This window comes from Hakea prostrata, chromosome 2 (genome assembly GCF_041222555.1).
Source record: "Hakea prostrata isolate BN-2017 chromosome 2, UWA_Hpros_2, whole genome shotgun sequence".
NCBI lineage: Eukaryota > Viridiplantae > Streptophyta > Magnoliopsida > Proteales > Proteaceae > Hakea > Hakea prostrata.
In genome coordinates, this window is record NC_142601.1 from 1,386,552 (window position 1) to 1,400,070 (window position 13,519).

Genomic DNA, 13,519 nt, shown 5'->3' on the forward strand with positions numbered 1-13,519 from the left:
TAAGCATTTGATTCAGCTCTGCCTTTTTTCTATTTGAGAATTGTCTGATAAAAAATAGGTTGGACTGGTTTGTTGGCATGTAACATCCAAAGGCCCAGGATCCTTGGCGAGTAACATCCAAGGTGGTTTCTACTATGATTCTTGGTGAGTAGTATCCAGGTTCTTGCTGTGGCTGAGGATTCAGCCTCTGAAACTCCATTCCTGCTCCTCCACGATCAACTACAACTACAAAACACCCCCCCCCCCCAAAAAAAAAAAAAAAAAAAAAAAAAAACAAAGAGAGAGAGAGAGAGAGAGAAAGAAAAAGAAGTAATGGTGGAGATCCAACCCCTAATTAAGACAGATTTGCAAACGTCCCCTTATACCAGCACAAAAAATTCATTTTTTATTTTTCTACTTCCTTCTTTTGGGAGAGTATTTCAGTAATTCTACCCAACTTTAAGTCGAGGACAGCAAGGTCATTTAGGTTCTAGTCTTCTATTTAAATCAACTTATTTCTTGTAGCCGACCCTATTTAGTTGGGAGAAGGCTTCTTCTTGATGTTTACTTTTTTTATTTATTATTTTCTAGATTATTTTCAGATCCATTTTTAACAAAATTTGCAAGTCAGATATGCACCAATCTAACCATTGGAATTGACTCAAAACTTGAAGAACCCTTCCTCCCAATTAGGCATATGTTCCAACAATTCCTTGCAAATCCTCTCGACCCATTAACCATAGGACAGTCATCGGATTTAGCCAATTTACACACCATATCATCGTTCGCACCTGCATACCAATCATAGTTCTCATGGCAACAAGGTGAGGCTAGGCGGTAGAGGGCAACAAAAAGCAAGGCGACAGCAGGCTGGCTTGACCCAAAAATGGGCCTAGTTGCCCAGGCAGTCACCTAGGCAGATGCTTTGACAACCATGATATCAATATCTTAAAGTTTTATCTAAATCCAACCACTGGAATTATTCAAAATAAACCTTTATAGCTTAGTTCAAAAATCTGGTTTTGGGCTGATTTTATTGAAGATCTTAGAAGAACCAGCCCTCATTCAATTGGCGCCACATTACCCCATGCCCCTTTCTCATCACTGTTGTTTATCTTATTTGAATTTTGAACCAAATCCAACCAAACTTCCCTATACTACCTACATTCCTCCACGTTTCAACCCATTCTAACAGCCCTAACCCTATAATCCATCGTCTTTTGACTGAAACCCTAATTCTTAACTTAAAATTCAAGAATTCTCATACATTGTTGACAATCTGGCCAAATTCCCCCAAACTTTGTGAGCATTCAAACTACAATAAACCCTCCATTAGATCCAAGTTTTATTGGATTCCAATACACCCCTAACCTATTTCTCCCTAATTCAAGAAACTCAATGTTAACTTTACCCATTACCCAAGTCTCACCAAGTGAAATAAGTTAATCCCAACACAGAAACCATCAACCCATATCCCATTTGAGACCAGACCAAGAGGCCTCCTTATAAAACATCACCTACCCTACCCAAACCTGACCTATTTGGTCCCATAAATTGGTTACATAAAGATCTTCGAAGAACTGGATCCTGGTTTATCATTTATCAATCTAGGCTACATTAACTAAATTTCCCTTAATCCAACCAATGTATCCATTTTAACTTTAGACCTCATCCCCATATACCCATGCTAATTTTGATCCATATTTCTTGAAAATGCACCCATTGGATCCTTGAAAATTGATAAACAAAATATTCACTCCAAATCCTAACATCCTAAAACCCTTAGTTCCAAAAAATGTATTTCCTAACATCAGATTGGTTTCAAACTTAGAAAAGTCTCTTTTCACCTTCCATAACAAACCGTAAGCCATCAATCAGCTAGGCCTCCCTGGACCCTAGTTCACGATTCCCTTTTTCAGCCCTAATCTCCCTACTTGACTTCTTTGGTTTCTCGTATGATTCTCAATTTTTGAGCCCTAGTTCGCGATTCCCTTTTTCGGCCCTAATCTCCCTACTTGACTTCTCTGGTTTTTCATATGATTCTCAATTTTTGAGTTGGTTATGATTAGAGATCTTGGACTTGGCCCTCAATCCTATTGAAGCCACATTATCCAACACAGTATACCATCACAGTTCTTATTGTTGATGTTGACTGTTGGTTTCAAACCACCTGTGCAGCATGAGCAGATCAAAGAACATGGTTTTGTATTTGCGTTTGGATCGAGTAAAATAAATGAAATTTAGTTAGGAATTGTTTGAGTATACCATAGTGCCGCAAATGTAGCATTTCTCTAGATAATAGCTTTTCCACAATTGAGCAACAAGTGGTTAAATTTCTTTAAATCCTAGAAACTTCAAACAATTACAAATTTGTAGTAGTCCTCCAAACACCAAGCATTTGAGGTTTCAAAGAAAACCTCCAACTAAAAGGTCCCTCATGCTAATAAGAGAGAGTGAGAGAGAGAGAGAGAGAGGAAAGGCAAGACTAAATTGTGTAGCATTCATTTCCTTCCTCTAAAATATTACTGCACTCCTCATTGTAACTATTCATGAAGCATGCCAACAAGGCAACAACTAACATTTGATTAATCACCTTGCCTACAAATTGACACGTCATGCCGTAAACAATAGTAACAGAAACGAACCAAAAAATGACAATAATGGAAACCAATCTGGAATCGTTATAAGAAAAAGAAACAACACAACTGTGTAGGTTAAGCCCAAAAAGAAAAAAAAGAGAGGTAACAAAGCTAACCATGTCTCTTGAAACTTCCCAAGGAGCTCCAATTATCACCTCATCTACATATCGACAAGCCAAAACGCTCAAACTTCTCTCATGAAGATTCATGATAGGGCGATGTACCCCTATATTTGCACTGCAAAAAAGAACCGTAGGAAAACTATAAAATATTACAAAATCATCTTAAATAAAAAGAAAGAAAGAAGAAAAAGAAAAAGAAAAAGGAAATTGAATGTACTGAAACACTAGTATCTAGTTGCAAGTTCCAATCAATGTCCATGAAATTTCCAAGGAAGTGGAAGACTCAATCATAACCTACAATGCACTACAGCCCTTCAACCCTTCAATCAACCTTAATTAAATTAGCCTTTTTTTTTTTTTTTTTTGGCGTTGGGATGAATAATAATTTATTAACCCAAGGCACAGCAGAGAAATTCCCAACATGGACGCCCTAGCTAAATCAGACATCAGCTTTTCAATAAAGCTGGGAATCTTTCTGATAACATATCTTAAAGGTGCACAAAAAAAGAGATCCACTACATAGCTCTCTGTTGACCAAACTCTTTAAGATGCTTTCTGGCATAATTTTCACCATAATAGAAAAAACATGCAAATTCTTGCTCATATGGACATTTACTACCTATCCAGTATCACTAGAAGATTTTTCACCAATTGGTCTGGAACATCTACCTACTTAAGATGATTTTTTTTGGGGGAGATTTTCAGTTCCAGCCCTTGAGTTACCCCCTAAAATTAATTCCACCCCCTGAGTTACCCAATTCATCAGTCCCCCTATTACTAACACTATGAGTCTCAGTTTTTATTTATCTATTTCCAATATTACCCTCATATCCAAAGTTTAAAGACACACTACCCATGAACCAGATCTCCCAAACTTTGTAAGGATTTACGATTTGGAGAGAGAATTTGTAGACGGTAGGGGAAGACAAAGAAACGAGTTGAGCGTAAGGTATTTTTCCTTCATTGATACCTACTCATCATGATTGTACCAGATGTAAATAAGAAAGTGTGGAGGAGAAATTGGGAGATTCTCAAAAAACCGAATCAACAATATGAGAGAGATATCTAGGTTCTACACCTCAGCGCAACCAGAAAGTGTGGTAGCACTAGCTTGATTACAATCAACTAGTGGCTAGTCTTCTAATTCGAGAACTCGCGAGAGAGATATCTTGGTTCCAGATCTCATGCGCAACCAGAAAAGCATGATATCTCGGCCAAGATCTTGATCAAGTCGAGATCTAGGTTTGGGGTCTTGATTTGACCCGATCGAACCTTAGGTATAAATATTCACTGTCTCAAGCGAGATCGAGTAATCTCAACTCGTCTCGATTTGATCTTGAGTCCTTGACAGAACTTGATAGTGCCTTCTTCCCCTCGCTTGTTTTGTGTATTTTACTGGATTTTTTGCCAAAATCTTGGTCAGACCACCACCTAACCTACATAAACAATGTGTATAGAGCATCTACAAAAAAGATACATGTGATTTTGAAGCAGTAACAGACCAGTTTAATCGGTTCCCGTCCAACCTAGAAGAACCAATCTGAAGTTTAGTTCAACAAGAGTTGGATTTAAACAGGTATTTTATTTCAGTTTTATTGTAGTTTTATTTTTAGTCTTCTACTTGTTTTAGTATATTCCTACGTGAGAGGTTTTAGACTTTGCTTTGGATTTTGATTTCAATTAGGAGATTGTATTAAGATACGATTTAAAGGGTGAATAAAATGAATTGAGCCATATTTATGAGAGCCTATGTGGCTCATAGTCGTCACAGCAACGAGGCGATGCAAGGTGGTTTAGGCTAGTTGAGGTAGTGAGGCAATGAGGCACCCGCCGAGGTGCTTTTGAAGTGCCCGCCGGTGGGCGCTTTTAGTAAAATTTTTAGTGTACATCCTAGACATTCCAGTTCATCGTAAATATAACATTCCTTATATAATAAAGAACTAACATTAGGCTACCTTAAGTCATCTAACATACCACATACAAATCAAATCAAATCAAATCATTGTACATCTAGGCAATTAAAGAGCACCGTACAGTTTAAATAACATTGATCCCTAGAGAAGAGAATTGAGAAAGAATCGTCGGGGAGTTGCCGTGCTGCTGCTTCTTTATCTTTCGTAAATCCCTTTCGTGAACTAATTTGGAAATTGGTTTTTAGTGTAGCAGTGGCATACAATCAATGTAATTTGCCACCAATAATATTATTTGGATGAGAATCTAATGAACAACTAAATCAGAGCCCTTGAAATGGTATCAGCATGCTTTAAAAAAGAAACTAAAAGGACGCCTTGGCCTCCAAGGCATCCGAGGTGCCTAAGGTGACGCCTTAGAGGCCAAGGTTACTGCCTTACTGACGTACCATAAGGCAAACATTGCCTTACTCATTGGAAGGGCGTCTGGATCCCTAGGTGATTACTATGGTGTGGCTGCTGTATCTTCTTCCTCTTCCTCCTCTTCTAATTCTTCTAGTGCTCCATCCATTACAGCCCACAATAGCAGCCGTATACCAGGCTGCATAATCTGGTATCCGAGCCAAAGATCCCACCCCATCAAATTCTTCTTTCTCCATTCCCTCTCCTCCTTTAGCCGTGTGATACAGCAGTACAGGTAAAAAGAAAATCTGCTGTCAACTCCAATAGCAGCCCCACATTCCAAATTTCTCCTAAAGAACACTCTGATCACTACTACAATTCGACCATCATTGAAGCCTTCTCTGTTGTTATTTCTTTTATTTCCAAGTTTAACCCTCCTCCCAAAGGTACCATTAAATCAATTCTTTTCTGGTTTTGATTCTCAAATTACAATCTTGCCATCACTTAATAAGTTGCTTTTATTCACAAGTTTGTCATTCATTAGTAGAGTATCACTTATTTACAATTCTGCCATTCTTTTAGAGAGAACCCATCAGCCCATAGAGACCTTCACTATTTACACTTTGCCATCCCCTTCTAGAGTTGCACTTGTTTACAAAATCTTCTATCATTATCATAAACCCACTACATGGAAATGAATCTAGATACTTCATCCCTCCCATTCTGTGAGGAGTTCTCTAAAATGCGAGAAGTGTTTAACATGACAACAGGCCTTTGGGAGCTTGCTGATATTGACAATAATTTCTGTAATACAATGTGACACATGTTACAATCTTTAGAAGAGGAATCAGAAGTAGAAAAAATTGAAGCCCATGAAAGCAACGATCAAATTGATTTACATGGTTTGATCAGAGTCTTTCATTGGATGAATTGGTTGGATCAATTTGGAGAAAAATTGTTTGACGGTCAGATTTGTTGTTAAAGCCCATGAGAAGAGTCCCAATGAAGAGACATCATCCCATAAAGACTATAAGCCGATTAACCCTGATATGCATTGGATCGTTGGCCCACCAAAGTCAATATTTGTAGCCACCAATCATATTGTAATGATACCCTATTTTATAGAACCTGTTGGGAAGTTTTTCTCAATGTCGGGAGAGTTGATGCAATATCAGAGTTTTTTAAATCAGTTCTGGTCCAACCTAGAAGAACCTGTACAATAGAGTTATGATTAGGAAAGCTTGTGTGGCTGGTGTGTGAGTGTGAGCACTTCCTCCCATAGTTGTTAAGGTGTCTCCTGCGTCCGGGCGCTCGTGGAGACCCTGAGTCGAGCATCGCCTCACCTGTAGCCCATAAGGCGATCATCGCCTTGGGCTCTTAGGAGTCGCCTCAAGCTCCTTGGACGCCTTGGACCCCTAGGCGACTGCCTCTGTGTTTTGAAAATCATAATATCTATGATTCCAAATCGAAGGTAGAAAATGATTTGGAAATTAGACTCTGATTGGGAATCAACTAATGGTTGCATGCTTACATAGGTGCTATATGGGATCAAATATTATATTAACCCCCCCCCCCCCCCCCCCCCCAAAAAAAAAAAAAAAAAAAAAAAAAGTGGAGAACTAAACTCGACCGACTCGAGTCAAAACTCAAAAGCCAAAAATCTCCGTCGTAAAGCCCTAAAACCTCTCGACCACTCGCTAGTCCCTTCCTCTCAATTGATGATGACTTGTTGCAATGAGTCAGCACCATTCTCTTTGATCGACGACCGGCGACTTTTTTTCTTCCAAAAAGTCGGGTACAAACCTCCATAGTTGCAATGACCATTCTCAAGCTGCAGCAGCAGCAGCACTCCGGTGGTTCTTTGCATTGCAGCATCTCAGGCGAAGGTTGGGATGTTGTTTATTACTTTCTTCTTCTTTCTTCTACCCTTTTCTTTTTATTTCTAAAATGTCTGGTACAAACTCCATAGTTGCAGCGACCATTTTCAAGTTGCAGCGGCAGCTGCAGCAGCACTGCGATGGTTCTTTGCATTGCAGCATCTCAGGCGAATGTTGGCGATGCTATTTCTTCTTCTTTCTTCTGCTTTTTTGTTTCCTAAACAGTCTAGTACAAATGCTTTTGCAGTTGCAGCGACCATTCTCAAGTTGCACCGGCACTCTAGCAGTTATTTGCATCGCAACATCTCAGGCAAAGGTTGGCGATGTTGTTTCTTCTTCTTTGTTAACAGATTTTGTTAACACTAATAATCAGTAAACTCGGGTGATTTTTGGGTAACGTTCACCATCTTATTAGGCAACGGTATGTTGCCCTCCTTTTTTTTTCCGTGTTTTAACCATGTTATAAGCATAACCGAGACCAGTTTATTAGCTTCTAGTCTTCTACTGGTTATTGTTGGTTAGAAGAAATCTGTAAACTTGTATTTCTCTCTGATCAGTTATTGCTTTCCCTATTTCAGTGTTTTCGTTTTAGTTTTTGCTGAAATCCAACCCAAAAAAAAAGACCTTGTTTGCTGAAGAACAAATTTTTTAATAACTTTTTCTTCTTTTTCAGAATAGAAGCTTGATTATCATCAATTGAGATGATTAGATGAATGCATCAAATTTTAATTGTGGTGTGTGGCCTGGTGCAAAATTTTAAATTATATGGTATCATTATCATTTTTATTATTGTTTTTAGTTTTGGCTGATTAAGTGATTATATGTGTATGTTTCATGTTTTTTATTGTAGATATTTCCTAGTTATTTACAATGGCCTCAAGGCCCTCAACTAATAATCTAGAGGCTGCTGCTATTCCTAGTGGGGGTGAAGCTAATTATGATCCCTCAAAAGACCCAAAGAAAAAGGCCAAGTCAAATGAACCAGGTTGGAAGTATAGTTACTGGCCAGATGTGGCTGATAGGAATACAGTCAAGTGCACTTTGTGCAACAAAGACCTTAAAGGAGGAATTAAAAGATTGAAGCAACATCTAGTGGGTGGATATGGGGATGATGTAAAGTGCACCAAGACCATTACAGCAATTGTCCAAGAGATGAATGCAGTGCTGCTAAAAAATAAAAAGAGGGCAATTGTTATTGATTGGGATAATGAGGAGAATGATGATATTCACAAGTAATTGGAGAAGAACATCCCACTCCTACCTCTACTGAAGGAGGGACATTACCTAGTGTTGGGTCTCAGGTGTGCAAGAAACCAAGCTCTAGGACTGCATCAAAGAGATTGAGAAGTGCCCTCAATAAGGCACTAGTAAGGGGTCCTATGGATATGCATGTTAGACTCACTCCTAAAGAAGTTGTTGATGAAAGGATGGCAAAGGGTGCTACTCAAACAACAATCTTGAATAGAATGAGATCCGTGGAAGAAAAGAAGCGAGTGGATAAGCACATCGTTGATTGGATGTATCAGTGTGGCATTCCATTCAATGCAGTTAAAGCCAAAAGCTTTGAGGTGATGTTCAAGTCTGTTGCACAATATGGTTCTGGGTATAAGCCCAACTTACCATGAAGTCAGGGTGCCTTTATTGAAGAATATGAAAGAAAGAACGATTGAGATGATGAAAAATTATGAAAGGTATTGGAAGATGTATATATGCACATTCATGTCTGATGGGTGGATTGACGAAAAGGGTAGGCATCTCATCAATTTTCTCGTCAATTGTCCAGAGGGAACACTTTTCCTTGGTTTTGTGGATGCATCTAGCCATGTGCAAGATGTAAAAATGCTCTTTCAATTATTGGATGACAAAGTTGAAGAAATTGGGGAAGAGCATATAGTTCAAGTGGTGACTGATAATGCCTCAAATTTACAAAGCAGCAGGGGCATTATTAATGGAGAAGAGGACTACATTATATTGGACTCCCTGTCCAGCCCACTGTCTTGATTTGATGCTAGAGGACATTGGGAATTTGAAACAATATAAGAAGGTGATAATTCAGGGGAAGAGAATAACCACTTTCATTTATAGGCACACAACATTGTTCTAGGCCTTGAGACAGAAGACAAATGGCAGGGATCTTGTGAGGGCTGCAATGCCTAGATTTGCCACTTCATTCTTGACACTGAAAGCTTACTGAAACACAAGGATGACTTAAGGCACTTATTCATTTTTGAGGACTGGACAAAATTCAATTTGTCCAAGATAGAAGTAGGGAAGAGAGTAGTTGAAACAACATTTTCTACAAAATTTTGGCATGGTGTGGAGGATTGCATTAGAGCATCAAAACCTCTTATGATTGTATTAAGGATTGTAGATGCTAATGAAAGACCCACATTGCCTGAAGTTTTTGTAGCCATGCAAGAGGCTAGAGAAGAATAAAAGACAATTTTGGAGGCAAAAAACGACTATGGAAAAAAGTCATACAAATAATTAATAGGCAATGGAAGTGTCAGATGGAGAAACCTATATATGGTGCAGCCTTATTTTTTAATCCTAGGAAGTTCTACAATTTAAATGTAGTAGACGATTGTGAGTTGATTAGTTCTCTCCAAACTTTTTTCAATGAAGTTGTTGGAAGACTAGTGTTTAATATACAAATACAAGATAAGGTATTGCACCAGGCAAGTGAATACAAGCAAGTTAGAGGTCCTTTCTCCACAAGTATGGCTATCAGACAGCGTACAACTATGAGTCTTTGTAAGTTTTTTACTTGTATGTTTTTTTATTTTTAGTTATACTTATTGGTTTATAACTCTAGCTTTTATGTTAATCTTTTTTCTTTTCTTTTTAATTTTTTTTTAATACTATAGTTACATGGGGGGATACACATGGAGGAAATGATTTTGAGCTTAAAATGATTGCATAGAGGATACTAGGCCTTTGTTGTTCCTCCTCTGGTTGTGAACGGAATTGGAGCACATATGAGTTCGTAAATATTAAGTGATTTGAGTATTTAAAATACTTTTAAGTTTAAATTTTGGAAGAATGACTTGGAATTCTATTCAATTGCTTATGAATTCAGATTCACACCAAGAAAAGGAATAGGCTAGAACAAGAGCGGTTAAATGATCTAGTTTTTATATAATACAATCGCTGTTTTCAAGAAAGGTTCAATGAAAAGCAATTGCATAATAGAAATTATGATCCACTACTCGATGAGCTTGACTGGAGTAGTGAATGGATGGGTAGTCGGCCTCATGATTTAGTCCATCATAAGGGTGGTCTTACTTGGAGCACTGTTGATAGAGCTATGGGGGCATCTGCATCACTTGATGGCTAGAATAGACTGAGGAGAGGTCAACCAAGTGAATCAACATCCCCTAGAGTTAATATATGTTACTCACGTTGTAGGTCTTTAGAGAAGGTGGTTGAGGAACATGACTCTGAGTCTAATGGAGACATGGAAAAAGTGGAAGATTTGCATGATGACGAGAACATTGTAAATGATTATGGTTTGAGGTCTAGGACAAGTACCTCTTCGGAGCAACAACAACTTCGAGAAGATCTCCCACTTTCTGTTAATTTTCTTGATGATGATTATAACTAGTTGACTTGTACTCTGCTATTGGGAATTTTGGATTTGGATTGTGGATATGGAATTTTTTTAAAATTTTTTTATATATTTGGGATTCGGACTATAGATTTTAGATATGAGTGGGATTGTTTGCTTAAATATCTAAGACTTTCTATTTATATATTTGGCTATATGCTTTGTTTCATTTTCTTCTTCTACTTATGAGGATATTTGGCTAGAGCTCAACAATGTAGAGGAGGTGGAGTTGTAGGTGGTGTTGGTGTTGGTAACGTTTAATGAAGGTATGTTGTCTACTTATTTTTCTTATGCATCTATGTGTTTACTTTTAGTCCCATTTTATCGTAACTTGATTCTTGAATTCAATTGTTAATGATAGTATGATACTTGGAATTTATTTAGGACCTAATATGTGTGGTTTGTAGTATGTTGGATGACTTGAGGTAGGAAAATATCAATTTTTTTTTTATTATAAAATATATGACACATTTATAATGAATTAGAATGTATGAAATGTAGACTAAAAATTTCACTTAAAACGCCTCGACCGCCTCAAAAGCGTCTCGGAGGGCGCCTCGTCGACGCATTGCCTAAGTGAATTGTAGCTCTAGCCTAACTCAAGTCATCCAACATACACATCCACAAGGGTCCTAAATAAAAGTCGCGGAAGACCCGTGACAACTATGACTTCCGTCAAGAACTTATTCCTCTTCCGATTTTGTTGGTTTTTTTTTTTTTTTTTGAACACAAAAAGCGCCAGAAAAAATCCTCTTAGGTTCAAACAATACTTCAATCGGTCTAATAAGTAATTCAATATATGCCTTCAATTGGCATCCTGTAGGGCGGATGCCTTAGGTATAGGTGAGGCGCCTGTGACGCCCTACCCTAAGGCGGGCCTGCACCAGATTTTAAAGCAAATCTTGAAGTGAAAGTTCTTCCCAAAGTTTTTTTTTTTTGGGGAGAAACTGTGTTGTACACTACTTGTTTGGATGTGGACTAAATATATGTGAACAACTTAGCTTGATCTACACTTTTATGGAAACGCAACACTTTTTTCTTTATTTTTTTGAATGAGTATGAGATGATATTGGTTTCATAAGGAACAAGATGTCCTCCATACTAATAATATAAAATCTTGTCCTCCATTTATAAAAAGAAGGTACAAGTAATGGTTGTGTACTTTATTTTATAAAGCTGCATGTTCATTTCTTTAACACATCAGTTTCAAAGTTAGGGTTGAGTTGGAATTCACATCTATACTTTTTTATTCCGTTATCCCTCACAAATCTAAGGCCACTATTAAGTTTAGAAGGCATACAATAGGGTAAATACCGGTTGAAATACAGATTTAGTAGGCTAACTTCCCATATTTGGGTTGCCTTGTTTAGGGTGGATTTACTAGGATTTTGTTTTCTTGTAAGATTGCCACACTAGGAAGATATGGTTTGCTCTGTATTTGGTAAGTTTTCAGCATAAATAAAGCTCCTGCTATGTCCTTCAAACGCAGGTAAGGATTCATTTAGTTCTTCCAACCATGGAAGAAAATTCGATCGAAATGGTCGAAATTTCGATCGAAATGCCTGCAAAAATCCAAATCAAAACGAAATGAAGTAGTAGGCACGAAATGTATCCATATCGTTTCGTATCGACCGAAATTTCGGTCGATACAAGTCGATATTTCGGCCCGATACCATATCGGGCCGAAACGATACTTGCATAGGCTTTAAAATTTCCAAAATCGAGCTCATTTTCGACCTACCGTCAATTTCGACTGTTTCGAGCGATATCGCCCTGGATATTTTGACCCCTGTTTGAAATTTTTTGTGATTTCTCTTGCTTTCATCCCCTTCTACACCTAATTTCTAGTATTCCATTTCCTTCAAACACTTGATTTGCTCCTCCATTTGTGCATTTTCTCAAATCTTGCAAGGTGAGTAACCAACTTGATTCACTTGATGATGATGGTGATGATGGAGGGGATGAGGAGGGTGTGGGACCTCGTGATCAGGATTCAGCTGATCCTAGGGACAGACCACCACCACCACCACCAACAGTACGTGAGAGTCAAGGGGGGGGGGGGAGGACGACCACCGAGATTCACAAGAGAGAGTCAGTTCACCCACGCGACACAGGATTCAGACCATACTGGAGCTGCATCTCGAGGCAAAAATGTTTCCTCTACATATTCGAGGAAGGGGAAGGGGAAGGGGAGACAACACGGCTGGAGCACAGAGGACACGCCATCATATGGGTCCTACCGTCCATTCGATGCTGAGAGCTTGGTGGGATCTATGAGATCGATGAGCATTGATGATGCTAGAGACTCCTCCACCTCCAGAGGATCTGGATGGCATAGGCCTTCAGAGTCCTCATATGATACTGCTGTGGAGAGTATTGGTTCTACCGAGTCGACTTATGGTTATGGTCCTTATGGACCATATGGTGTCCCTCATGGCTATCAGATTCAGGGTCAGGCCAATCAGCCACGACTGGAGCCTTATGGTTATGGAGCGGCCTATGGAGCTTATGGTGTCCCTCCCACAGTCGATTATCGGAGTCAGCCACTGCGACCTTATCAGTATCCTTATCCTTCTCCTGAGAGCCAGGGGCAGGGTGATCTTCCACACTATTCCACAGCCACAAGGCCCACCACCACCAGTTCCTTTGGAGATTCACAACTTCCCACCGTTAGGGAATCTTATGCATGTGGATGAGGCCACATACAGGGGTGCAATTTTTGACTATGTCCAAAACTATATGGGGCGGGGGCAAACATCATGGGAGTTATATTGTCATTTGTCTGGGGTGTAGATGGAAGAGGGAGACCTTGAGGGAATAGACTTGTAAGTAATAACATTCCAGCTTCTTTTCTGATTCATCATTCATGTACTATATACTTGGAATGTTGGATGTTACATTTTCAGTAGTTTTTTAATAAACTAGTAGTTTTATAGTGTTTATTATGCTTGAAATAGCTAGTATGCAAAAATCCAAATCAATT

The 13,519-nt window shown here is 38.7% G+C and overlaps 1 protein-coding gene across 1 annotated transcript in view; it reads right to left on the reverse strand.

Moving 5' to 3' along the window:
- The window catches only part of PECT1 (phosphorylethanolamine cytidylyltransferase 1), a 112,012-nt gene that overhangs the window by 16,450 nt on the left and 82,043 nt on the right, over positions 1–13,519 (reverse strand). Inside the window, exon 6 of the mRNA XM_089143746.1 lies at positions 2,735–2,855. Coding sequence (XP_088999872.1) covers positions 2,735–2,855 — 121 coding nt within the window. The remainder of the gene's footprint in view (positions 1–2,734; positions 2,856–13,519) is intronic.